Raw genomic sequence first — 12,500 nt, 5'->3', positions numbered from 1 at the left:
ATGCAAGGCAAAAGTTACCACCCAAAAATATATACATAGCTGCATACACATTATAAGAAAGCAGATGGAAAGCAGATTTCCATATGGCTGAATACATAATTATTAAACATATAAATAATCAATTCATGCTTCATGTAATGAAAACAAATTACTGCATGCATATACTTACACAAATACCTTATTTACTGCTTCTATTTTTTTTTTTCTCTCTCTACCAACGTAAACTCTAAAAACTTCCTCTCTAAATACTATGACAGATGAAGCCTAAAAGCTACCAAGCCGATGCAGAGAGAAAGAAGCCAAAGAGGAGAAGCACCCAGTCCCCTCACCTGACTTAGCCTCAGGGGGCAAGTTATGTGAAAGAGAGAAGCGTGTAGCCCCAGAGGAAGTAGTGGTGGTGTTGGAAGAAGAAGAAGGTTGAGGGTAGAACACACTATTACTAGAATCAGTTGATGGGCTCCTCTTGTGCCCCATTCCCCCAAGGCTACCACCCCCTCCACTGTTGTTGTTGTTGTTGTTGTGAGGCAGGCCTGGGTGGTAAGGCGAGGGTCCCAGCATAGGGTCAGAGGGCGTGCGGGAGTGACTCGAGTAGCGTGAGGAGTAGAAGGATGAGGGGTGGGATACACCAGTGGGGGGTTTAGGTGCTGGCCGCTTCTGAAGTGTCTCTGGCAGGTTACCACTGAGAGGCACTAGTAAAGGAAGAGGGGTTGATAACAGCTCAGTTTTTGAATGCTGTAAATTTTCTAAAGATAACACTCCTTAAATGTAAAAGACCTATACATTCAATTTATATTAGAAAGTATGAATTATTCCATGCAAACCCTATGGTTTCAATAGCATTAACAGTAAAAATAACAATCATGCATTCTGAAACCATACATTAAGGTTTTATAAAACCTGAAACATTCTTAATAATGTTATCTTTTATCTGTATTAATTATATGTCCTGTTAATTGTTTTGCAATCTCTGGTCTTCTAAATTTTATCCAAAACATGTAAATTATCATCATGAAAAGCTCACTAGGATATACCATGCACAGATATATATCCCCTTAAGAGATTAAATATCAACTTAATTTACAGTCTTAAGTGGTTCTTAGTATAAAAAGATAGTGATTTATCATTCAACGGAATCCTCTCTTGATAAAAAAAGGGCCAATCAAATACATCAAATTCCTTAATGCAGTTACATGATATCTAAAATCTGTTTAGTTTCAGCAAAAATACACAAAAAACATCTACACACACACCAATTATTTTACCAAAAGAAAGAGCTTCAGTCAGTTTGATACTAATCATGTCCAGTGAAATCAATTATATTGAAAAACAAAAATAAAAATTTGAATGAACTTTTGCAATACAAGGTAAGCAACAAGTAAACATGATGTAGCACATAACTTGTCATAAACAGGACAACCTTTGCCATATATATATATGAGAAACACCTAACTATTTTAGTTCAAAATTTACCATTCAACTTCATGGTCAGAACAAGTTATGAACCACAGAAAAGGAAAAATAATGCACATTGATGTTACATGTGTCAAACACAACATCAAGAGAATTAATATATAAGGTCTGTCCTTGATCAAACTTTGAGTTCTGTGCCATCTGTATGACAAGAAACCACTGCACTGTCATTATGTGGTGGCAATCCAGCATGACACATATTCTGGCCCTATATGTTAAATATCAAATACTAATCATGAAGCTAATTTTATGGAAATTATTTCTGATGACTTGACTCCTTTAATTCAACTTTTTCTTACAGAACCTGACAATAGGCACAAAAGAAGGGTCATACTGTACTGAAGATAGTATTCCTGTAGTCAAACCTAAATCAAATTCACTGAATACTAACATATTGGTTTACTGGTCACTGGAGGTGGCAGTGGTGGCTGAGCTCTCCAGCGGGAGGAGGAAGTTCGATGCTCACTGCCTCGGTAGTCCCCTAAACCACGGTGGTCTCCTAGGCCACAATGGTCAGCACTTCGCTGGCACCCAGGAGAGCCTGACCCTGGCATACTGACTGGTCTATTTCTGCTCTTCTTTTCAGGAGTTGACATACCATTCTGCTGGTAAATGATGTGAAGTGTAAAAATAAGTTGTAGAAGTGTCTTAAAAAAATAATTAAAACATTTACTCAAACTATATGAACCGACTATGATACACATCTGAATGATAATGAAAATTATCATGAACTTACTTTGAAATTTTCATCATCATCTGAGACGTCTGTCAAATTGTCATCTGAGAGATTCCATTCATATTCCACATTTTCAAACATTGTCTTTTTCTGCTGTTGAGCCTGACTGAGCTGAAGAGGTAGAGAAATCACATTAATACTGTACAATAACATTTCCACTGACTATATAAATATATTGCTAATAAAAACAATCTAAATACATTAATCAAATAAAAAGCTCCAAGTGCCAACTCTTTCTCTTGATTTATATAATTTACTCTTTAATTTATTCTGAGCATCTCAATGAAAAAACAAGGAAAATAAGAATCATGTCCAGGCAAGTAATATTGTCATTCTGAAAAATATCTATATATCTGATGTCTGAAAATATTACTAGTTACTTAGAAATGTAACTTTTCTCAATTCTTCTCACCCTCACTTCCTTTACTTCATCTCCTCTATTCATTTCTCATTCTCTATTTTATTTATATCCCCACTCCCTCATTTCTCTCTCTCTCTTTATCTCCCAACATCTCTCCTTCACCTAATAAAGTTTCTTACCATATCTGCCATGAGCCTGCAGTTGCGTTCATTAGCAATATCTTGTGGATTTTTGCCATTATTATTCTCTATACTAGGATTGGCACCAACTCTGAGCAACAGTCGCATACACTCTGGTTTGTTGTAGATGACACAATAATGCAAGGGAGTATTTCCTTCCTTAGTCTGACGATCCAGAGAATGACTGTTCTGTACCAAGAAATCTACCAGGGGAAGTGAGGCACCATTTTCTTGATAGATGGCTACATGTAGAGCACATTCTCCCAATGGTGATAAAGGCAGTCCTAAGTCAGCACCCTGAAAGAAAGCATGAAGAAATACATATATTCAGAAAAAATCTCACTAAAATTCTGCAAATCTGTATGCTCAAAAATACTTTAATTTTTTTAAGGGATGTGCTATTGGGACATATATGTTTACACAGCCCACATACCTGAAAGTATACACGTAGGAGGCCATAAAGGTCATTTTTATCAATTACTTCTCGCAACTGCCCCAAAAGATCCTCAGGGTTTTCTGTGGTTGGTTGGACAAAAGCCCTTCGCACATATTTGGACTGGATGAACTCCCTTCTCTCATCCCTGAAATTTCAGTCTTGTAAATATATGACCTGTGCAATTATATGGAAAATAAGAAGAAGCACATGTTTATACTGGTCTTCAATTAATAAATAATTCCCACATTTTCTGCTTCTCTGATTCTTTTATTTACACTGTAACAAAATATTGCACTGTATTTTTCACTGAATATTTATATCTTTAACAATGCTAAGGGAAATTGATAAAAATATTCAAAAGACAGATGTATACAATCACAACATATTAACTGTATCAATAATCACCAATCATGGTTATAAAGAAATAGCTTGTCCCCAATGTGTAACTCAAAAGATATCCCTGACACATTCAAGATTATCTTGATGATATAATAAATGATAAAGATTCTGATAACTAAGGTCATTTAACATTACAGAAACAAAATTTAGTACAAAACAATATACCTAGAACAATCACAATATCTATTTCCTATAGAGAAACATGCTTAACTAAAAAATAAAGAATGTTAACTATATAAAGTAAAAACAAAATATATAAATGATTACTGAAGAGCTTACTCTACAGTTTTCTTAAGCTTAACATTTACTACTAAAAGTCCATAAGAACAAAGGAATTAAAATGGCTTTTAATAACATTTCAGCACCAAGTTGTCTCTATAGTCACTCTGGAAGCATTGGTAAACTCTTGTTCTATACATAAATGAAAAAAAGGACAAATTCACAAATAATCTTACATAATTTTCCTATTTGAAAAACATTCTTACTTTCATGCAAAATCTGCAATGCTCAGAGTGACCAATGGAACACTAACAGAGCAGTTACAAGGGTCTCAGAAGCAGATCAGTTACAAAAACACTGGCTGTGATCATAATTCATGTTACTAACGTGCATTTACAGGAATAAAATGTCTACCGGAGAATGCTTGATTTTGAAATCAAATTCATTAACACTTTTATGAACATCTTTTTAAAATGATATTATCAAATAGATTATAGATAACATGATAGCTGCATAAAATGCTCATCATAAAATTATCTGCCTCTGATTCCTACTGCTGCCCAGAGACACGGCTGAGAGTGAGTGCCGTACTCACCACCTTCTTAGCCAATCTTCTCGTGAGTCACTGAATAAAAAGAGTTTTAATTGTCAAAGGGATCACAAAGATCCACACAGGGTAATCTAAATGTTCTAGTTTGTTCAATAATATCTGAATTTTTCCAACTCAGCTCAATGTGATTTCTGATGCTGAGAGTTAGTTCTTTTCTGGGATGATTCACCTTTTAAAATTATTATTCACATATGTACAATGTTAACAAGTAAAACAAACTTAGACATCAACTAACAACCACAATCCATAGCAGTTTATACAAAACAAAAGGTGATGCACAAAAGACTTAATACATACAAAATTCACCTTTAGAAAATTTCCTACAATTTGCAAGTACTCTTATCTTAACTAACTGATAAGGGGCAAATAAATAATGATGAAAAAATTGAAGCAATTTATAGCTCAAACAGGCTTTGAATGCAACTTACATAGTGCTTGTGGGTTCTGGCTTTCTTGGTGATGTAGCTTCTGTCACTTCATTGAAAGAGTTGTTTGTCATGTGCCGAGCAAGGAGTAACTGTGCTGTCCCCACCTGGAAGCAAAAATGATTAAATATATTGTTTATATTCATTGGAAACAGGTTACTTACAATCTCACAAGTATTTCAAATTTGTCAGACAAGTGAAACTGATTTACAACATAGAAAAGAAACGTTCAATTTTTGTTGTAGCTGGAAACAGAAGTTAAAAACAGAAGTGCAACTCCCCCCCCCCCCCCCTATATGTCTAAGACAAAAAGTGCATATTCATTCCTGTGGAAGATTTTAAGGAAATCATGTGAAAAAATTGCCTCTATCATATTTAAAGGTTAATGAATAAAAAGTCTTATTTAATAAACTACATGTTGTTTCAAAAAAACATACTGAGCAATATAAAGAACAGTGATCCTACATGCAACAATACAGAAGAACACATTCTTAGTTTCAATAAAATGAGCAAATATGGACTAAATGAGAGAAAAAATAAAAGATAAGCTCTTACCTTATCCAAGGTTAAGCTTTGTATTCTAGAAACATGGACTCCAAGATCTCGATGAATTCCAGAACATTCAATACAGACCATAATGCCATAGTTTGTAGAAAGCCAGGTGACATCTGTTGACAGTACACATCAAATTATATCTTGTACAATATTAATGAAATATAGATATATGTATATGATTTTGGTTCCACAAACAAATAACACATAATATAATTTTCAGATTACTTCTTGAACAATTTGAATAATTCAAATGCAGAAAAATTTACATGATCTTATTTCCAACCAAAACATAAAATATAAATTCCTGTTAAAATCTAAATAAACCATCAGAGTGAACTTTTTTCTTACTGACCATTAGTTCCACCACAATCACAGCACAAATTGTTTCCAGGTAGCCCCCTGACATAAGATATAATTCGCTGTTGCAGTTCTCGGAAGCCTGAATCTGCTGGGGATGGTCCTGGAGTGTCATCACACAGTGCCTTCTGCAGTGCACCTATGAAATAACAAAACAACAATTAATTTTAGAAGTTTGCATGTAATAAGCTGCCTATACAAGAGTAACAGCTAAGGCAATTGTTATATATTTTCAATGCATATCTTTATACTGTATATTGAGGAGACACTCAAGGTACTACTCACATGAGGGAAACTTACCCTCTTTACTGTTGAGAAGAACTGACATCCAGGCACTCGCCTCTACTTCATCCTCCCCCATCAGGTGGTATGTCCGGTTATCTAAAATAATTATTTCAGGTTATGCCAATGAAGTATTATAAAACAATTGGATTTAATAAGAATACTCTTTAAAAAAAATAATAGAAAGTACATTATGAATGTAAATCACTAGATTCAATGCCATAGCATTAGATATGCTGGTAATGGCATTACAATAATAATCAGTAATGTTTTTTGTTTTGGTTTTAATCTTCAAATAAAAAACATATAAATATCCACACACAAATAAAATAAATAGTATCCAAAAAGAATAATTTACTTACAGGATACTAGATCAAAACATTTGCGATCATCCATGCTGGCTTTGACTTGACACGTGAGCAGAGGTACAGTAACAGGTGGTTTGGTCTCATCAGAGTGATGGATGCAAAGGATACTATCACGCACTTCACAACGCCTCTTCTGCCACACTTTGCGCATCTTACCTGTGAATAAGTTCAAAAGTTTTCTATATAAGGGAAAATATACTAGTATTTCCTAGAATATAACAACAATACCATTGAATTACAAAGTAAGCCTTATAAATGACAAAAATAAGCAAATAAGTCATGCTAGTTCTCTGGAAACATTGGGACAAAATACATTCTATGAACAGTAATATAAGTACCTTCAGATTTTTTGTACAAATAACCAATCTTGTTTGTGCCATGGATTTTGTTACCCTGCTTCTGATGCAAAGAATAGCCTGGTGGTGCAACTCCAACCTGGAAAATGATGTTTATATTTTAGAAATGCAAGAAGTTGTTTGTGAAATGATATTTTATATATCATTATCACAGCAAAAAATAAATACATGAAGACTACAGGTACCTATGGCTACATAATACCCATATGCACTGTTACCATACAGAAATTCATACATGAATGCTGTGCATTATATGTGAATGATACATATAGTATTCATACATTTTTTTCACATATACAATCTTTGTCAGCATGTCAGAATGATAATCTTAACCTTTGAATGAATGGCAACGAGAAACTAATAGCCACTTGATATCTCTCTCTTTCATCTATTATCTACCCAAATATATACTAAAATCATCAAACATACAGTAGAAGCAAACCATCCCTTCCTAGATACTCCAATCCAAAGTCCTTTATATTTAGCCTTATACAGGAAAATCTAGGAAATTTACTTGACAGTTTCTACCTCTTCACTACTGTTAAAATTATCACACTATTACATCAGACTTCCCTAAATCACTTATGTACTGAGAGCTCTGATATAATAGCATATCATTAAGAATGTGCTCATTTTGAGAAGCTAATCAAGTTCTATCACATATTTCTCTGGAATAAGCATTTCATATACAAGTATTTCCAAAGCAGAGAACTAGTTGAATTGTGCTGTCAGTGGTTAGAATATGTTGCTTTGAGCTGATCCAGGCTGTGCTGTGTTAAGTCACATGGGGTCAATTCAAATTTCTAGCTAATGAGGAGGGGCAATTAATGATTGCAAATATACAAATAGCTGAAGTGACAAGAGTATTCACCATTATTACTAAAGACAGCATTAAAATGTGCTAAACTATCTACAACTGTAATTTAAAATACGTTTATTATAATACTAGTAATAATCATAAAGAGGAAACTTTCAAACTACTTTACCTAAAAGAGATATAGACATATTCTTATAACACATTTACGATATTCAATTCAAATTGAATAGGACATGCATTATACAAGGGTGACTACTTATGCATTGAAAATGAGGACAGTTAAACTTAATGTATTTGATTTCACATTGGTAAACTGTATTAACAGAAGTCTGTAATAATTTTTTCAAAACATGATTTTCTCATTTACTCCTTTTCCATTAGTTAAATTCTTTTTTTTTCTTATTTCTGGGCCAAGGGATTAAATCCAAATATTTTGCCCATTTTCTAATAACACTAAAGTACTCTGATTACTAACACTAATTTTTAAGATAACATGACACTGATTAAAAAGGAAAAATCACTGAATTCATTTAACTGAATTTTAATTCAGAGATAAATAAAATAAGCTCCAGCAAACTTTTAGAATATATAAACATAATCTAAATTAAATTTCTGGGAACTGCAGTTTATTATATCATTCTAGTAATCAATTCCCTTAGGGTCGAGACTCATCTAGTATTCCCTAAATTTTTAATTTTTAGTTGCAACTAATAAACTGACTTTGTGCTTTCTAACACTGTTAATCACACAGGCAAAACAACATATATAGCAAGGTAATTCCTGCCAAAACCATCAATTCTGACATTTTAACTTACCATCATATGCTGCAGGTTAGCAAAAGAAAATAACAGGGTTTATGAAAGTATGTTAAAAAAAATAAAAAATAAAAAAATAAATAAATTTCTATCCCACTGAATCCTTTACAGAGAATTCAGTAAAAAATATAAAAATAATGGCAAAACAAAAACACTATGCAGTACTCATTTACCAAATCTAAATCAAATCATTAATTTTAGAAAAGTATACTTCATCTTGGCATGACACTATCAGAGATATTTTTTAAACAAATATTAAGCAGCTGCAAGGGCACTTAATAACCCTCCTGGAAAGACTATTTGGTAATCTCATACCATGTCTCTACAGATCTGAATTACACTGAGAGTATCTTTGATGATGAACAACAGCTTCATTAATGACTAAAGACATCTACCATGCAAATTATCATTCCACGTTATTCAATTTAGTTTTAACAAGGAACAAATTGCGGAAAGAAAACATCATTTACTTCTGTTTTAGCTTCTGCTGAAAGAGAACTGCTGATAATCTTCCTAGTTGCAAGCAGACGACGCCGTTCCTCCTCTTGTCTATGTCTTACGTCACGCAGCTTTTCACTTAGCTCTGTTACATATGTGCCAAAGTGTGCCCAAGTCTTCATTCCTTCCTCAAAATATCTGCAAAATTTGTCATACACTTTAGCTAATCAAATCATCACTATGAAAAAAACTGCCGTTGGAACCAAGTCCTAAAGATACAACCACTGATATGCTCCTTCAGATACAATTATTATGAAGTCTAATGACAGGCAGTGTGAAAGCATTATAGGCATATTCCATGAACAATGATCTAGGTCTGGAAAGCTTTTTTCTCATCCCCCAATACATCTGGCAAACACTGGTTACAACAAAGAGGACTGCAAATCATAGAAAAAGCTTTTATTTTTAAATAATTATCACCTTGTTCTTAAACTTACTTGCAATATGCATGGTAGTATTCTACCAACTTTTGTAAGAAATCAACTCCTTTCTTTGTCTTGATCTCATTGACTTTGATCAAGTACTGAAATAAAATAAAAATATATATTAAGATGTGAAATATAACAGAAAGAGTAAATTAATATCTAATATTTGCAGTACAATAGCAGAGTTCTTTTTCTGCATATTCACATAAGAAATGTTCTCTTCTTTAGTACTTACATCACACATCTGAAGCTGAAACATTTTTCTTTCTTTACTCATCTCCTCAGCAACTTCTGCAGCATCAACTTCTACTTTAAAGAAACCTGCTTCCTTTGCCTGCAGAGATTAAAAATTCAGTCACATTATCTTCTATAAAGTGTGTAAAACTGCATTATCATCTCATGTGAATATATGCTGAAAGACAAAAGACCCCTGCAGATAATTTTTCACTGATTCATTCTATTATAATTTCAACTCTGAAAAATGACACTATAAAATGAAAAACTCTGACAAATTAATTTTTCATATATACTGTAATTCTACTGGGAAAATGGAAAATGTTTTCAGACAACTGTACTGAATATAACAAATGTAAGTTTAAAATTACATCATATGTACATCTTTAAGCAGTTATATAATTATCTACATATATATTACCATGATTAAATTAAAGTGACTTTTTGCAAAGAAGAGCAGTAACTGTGGTAAAATAAGTGATTATAATTTTGGTAAACAGCACTTCATCCCATATCATTTCTTCAAATGTCCAATTCAAAATAAATAAAAAGAATATTCTTTATGGTAAATGAATCAGACTTTACATATACCATCTACACAAAACTGACTCCTTGACACCAAAATTATTTGACAAAAACACCTTCCTGTTAATACAACTCACCTGTGCCTTTTTATCCTTCTCTATTTTTGCAAATTTTGCATCATAAACCTTGGCTGCTTTGTCAAAGGGCTGTTTCAAGTCACCCTTTACACCCTTGAGGTCACCCTTCAGAACGCCATCAAGAGGGTGAAGCAAATTGTTGCGCTGATTTATGATCTGCAAAGACCAAAGGAAAGACTGAGTGATGGAGAATCACAATGAAAAGGGAGGAAGAAAAAGGGATGAAAAGAGAAGGAGAGGGATGGGGAAAGACAGGGTTTGATCAAGAAAGGAAGTGGGAGTGGGGAAAACTGGCATGTGAGAAAAGAAAGTAGAGGAGGGTGAGATGAGAAAGCAAAGAGGATAGAGTAGAAAGAAGTAGAAAGAAATAGCTGATCAAGAGGGAGAGTGCGAATACATATCAGAAAAAAAAAAAAAAAAAAATTTCAACCCACAAGTAAGCATACATGCGTTTGCAAAAACACTTAAACTCATGCACAAATGAATGGATAGAGACAATAACACACATACACACACACCAACAGATGTATAAAAACACTGATAGATAAACAGATGGGTAGCCTGATGGGTAACCCCATCCTTAATAAGCAAACAAATATCCACAAACTTAAACAGTCATATACACTTACACTCACACAGACACACACAACCAAACACACCTAAACACCCGTCACTCTCTTGTTGACTCACCAGCTGCTGCAGGAGCTGAGAGTGTTCCCTGATGACAACTGCGAACTTGTGGAAGGCCTCACTCAGGTTCTTGTCCTCTGGTCGCCCTCCAATCTCACCCAGCCTCTTGAGAGCATCACTCATGTCCACCTCTGAGCCCACGTAAGCTGCAAAGAATAACTAGAGTGTGAGGACTTCTGCCCTTCGGTGCCCCTTGGCATCACAGGATTAGACCTCTAGGAGTTGCTACTCTTCCTATCTATAGTGCCTTTTTTCATTAGGTGCGATTGCGGTGATGTTTTGAGACAAATGAGCTCATGAGTACAGCCATAATGTGATACAGAAGAGAAACAGGGGGAGGAGGGGGTGGGGAGAGGGAGAGGGAGAGGGGGGAGGGGGAGGGAGAGGGGGAGGGGGAGGGAGAGGGGGAGGAGGAGGAGGAGGAGGAGAAGAAAGAGGTGGTGGTGGTGGTTGAGGAGGAGGAAGAGGAGGAGGAAGAGGAGGAGGGGGTGGAGGAGGGGTGGAGGAGGGGGAGAAGGGGGAGAAGGGGGAGAAGGGGGGAGGAGGAGGGGAGGAGGAGGAGGAGGAGGAGGAGGAAGAGGAGGAAGTGGAGGAGGAGGAAGTGGAGGAGGAGGAAGTGGAGGAGGAGGAAGTGGAGGAGGAGGAGGAGGAAGTGGAGGAGGAGGAGGAGGTGAAGGAGGATCTGGAGGAAGAGGAGGAGGGAGGAGTAGGAGGGAGTAGAGAAGAAGGGAGGAGAGGAAGGAGGTGGAGGGGGTTGAGGGGGGGGAGGGGGAGGGGGAGGTGAAGGAGAAGGAGGTGAAGGAGGAGCAGGAGAAGGAGGTGAAGGAGGAGCAGGAGGAAGAGGAGGAGGGAGGAGTAGGAGGGAGTAGAGAGGGGGGAGGAGAGAAAGGAGGAGGAGGAGGTTGAGGGGGAGGGGGGGGGGAGGAGGAGGAGGAGGAGGGGGTTGGGGGAGGAGGGGGTTGAGGAGGAGGGGGAGGAGGAGGAGGAGGAGGAGGAGGAGGAGGAGGAGGAGGTGAAGGAGGAGGAGGAGGAGGTGAAGGAGGAGGAGGAGGAGGTGAAGGAGGAGGAGGAGGAGGTGAAGGAGGAGGGAGGAGTAGGACAGAGTAGAGAGGGGGGGAGGAGAGGAAGGAGGAGGAGGGTGTGGAGGAGGAGGAAGAGGAGGAGGGGGTTGGGGGGAGGAGGAGGAAGTTGGGGAGGAGGAGGAGGAGGAGGAGAAGGAGGTGTTGGAGGAGGAGGAGAAGGAGGAGTTGAAGGAGGAGGAGGAGGAGGAGGAGGAGGAGGTGGAGGAAAACACGAGGGTGAAAGGAGGAATAGGAGTAGGGGGAGATACAAGAATAGGAACAAGAGGGGTGAGGGGGGGGGGGGGTAGAGGAGTAGAGGAGAAGCAACAGGTAAAGGCAGAGAGGGAGGGAGGGAGGGAGGGAGGGAGGGGGAAGGGGATAGGAAGATGAAGAAGAAGAAGAGAAAGAAAAGGAAAGGAGGAATGAAAAAGGGGGGTGGCGTAGATGAAGACGAAGAGACAAAGGGAGAGCAACTGACGAAGCGGAATGAGGTGGAAGATGAAGCGACGGAAAATGAGGAGGAGGAGGAGGAGGAGGAGGAGGAG

General features: G+C 36.8%; 1 protein-coding gene across 2 annotated transcripts in view; it reads right to left on the bottom strand.

Annotated features, from left to right (window-relative positions):
- Positions 1 to 12,500, bottom strand: part of LOC125027741 (arf-GAP with SH3 domain, ANK repeat and PH domain-containing protein 1-like) — a 200,009-nt gene that overhangs the window by 119 nt on the left and 187,390 nt on the right. The window contains exons 3-18 of one of the 2 annotated variants that reach the window (XM_047616862.1): positions 10,895 to 11,040; positions 10,205 to 10,360; positions 9,544 to 9,642; positions 9,321 to 9,406; positions 8,856 to 9,021; positions 6,736 to 6,832; positions 6,392 to 6,553; positions 6,048 to 6,128; positions 5,743 to 5,886; positions 5,391 to 5,503; positions 4,839 to 4,942; positions 3,180 to 3,327; positions 2,747 to 3,043; positions 2,207 to 2,317; positions 1,862 to 2,072; positions 1 to 689 (exon numbers count right to left, since the gene is read on the bottom strand). The exon at positions 1 to 689 is cut by the window's left edge and continues 119 nt beyond it. In XM_047616862.1, the coding sequence (XP_047472818.1) occupies positions 265 to 689; positions 1,862 to 2,072; positions 2,207 to 2,317; positions 2,747 to 3,043; positions 3,180 to 3,327; positions 4,839 to 4,942; positions 5,391 to 5,503; positions 5,743 to 5,886; positions 6,048 to 6,128; positions 6,392 to 6,553; positions 6,736 to 6,832; positions 8,856 to 9,021; positions 9,321 to 9,406; positions 9,544 to 9,642; positions 10,205 to 10,360; positions 10,895 to 11,040 (2,546 nt within the window). In that variant the 3' untranslated portion in view covers positions 1 to 264. Of the gene's footprint in view, positions 690 to 1,861; positions 2,076 to 2,206; positions 2,318 to 2,746; positions 3,044 to 3,179; positions 3,328 to 4,838; positions 4,943 to 5,390; positions 5,504 to 5,742; positions 5,887 to 6,047; positions 6,129 to 6,391; positions 6,554 to 6,735; positions 6,833 to 8,855; positions 9,022 to 9,320; positions 9,407 to 9,543; positions 9,643 to 10,204; positions 10,361 to 10,894; positions 11,041 to 12,500 lie in introns of both variants that reach the window. The other variant, XM_047616861.1, reaches the window with a different exon arrangement.

Source organism: Penaeus chinensis, chromosome 8, assembly GCF_019202785.1.
Source record: "Penaeus chinensis breed Huanghai No. 1 chromosome 8, ASM1920278v2, whole genome shotgun sequence".
Taxonomy (NCBI): Eukaryota; Metazoa; Arthropoda; class Malacostraca; order Decapoda; family Penaeidae; genus Penaeus; species Penaeus chinensis.
Note: the sequence above shows the minus strand (reverse complement) of the source record. Positions and strands in the feature narration are given on the sequence as shown.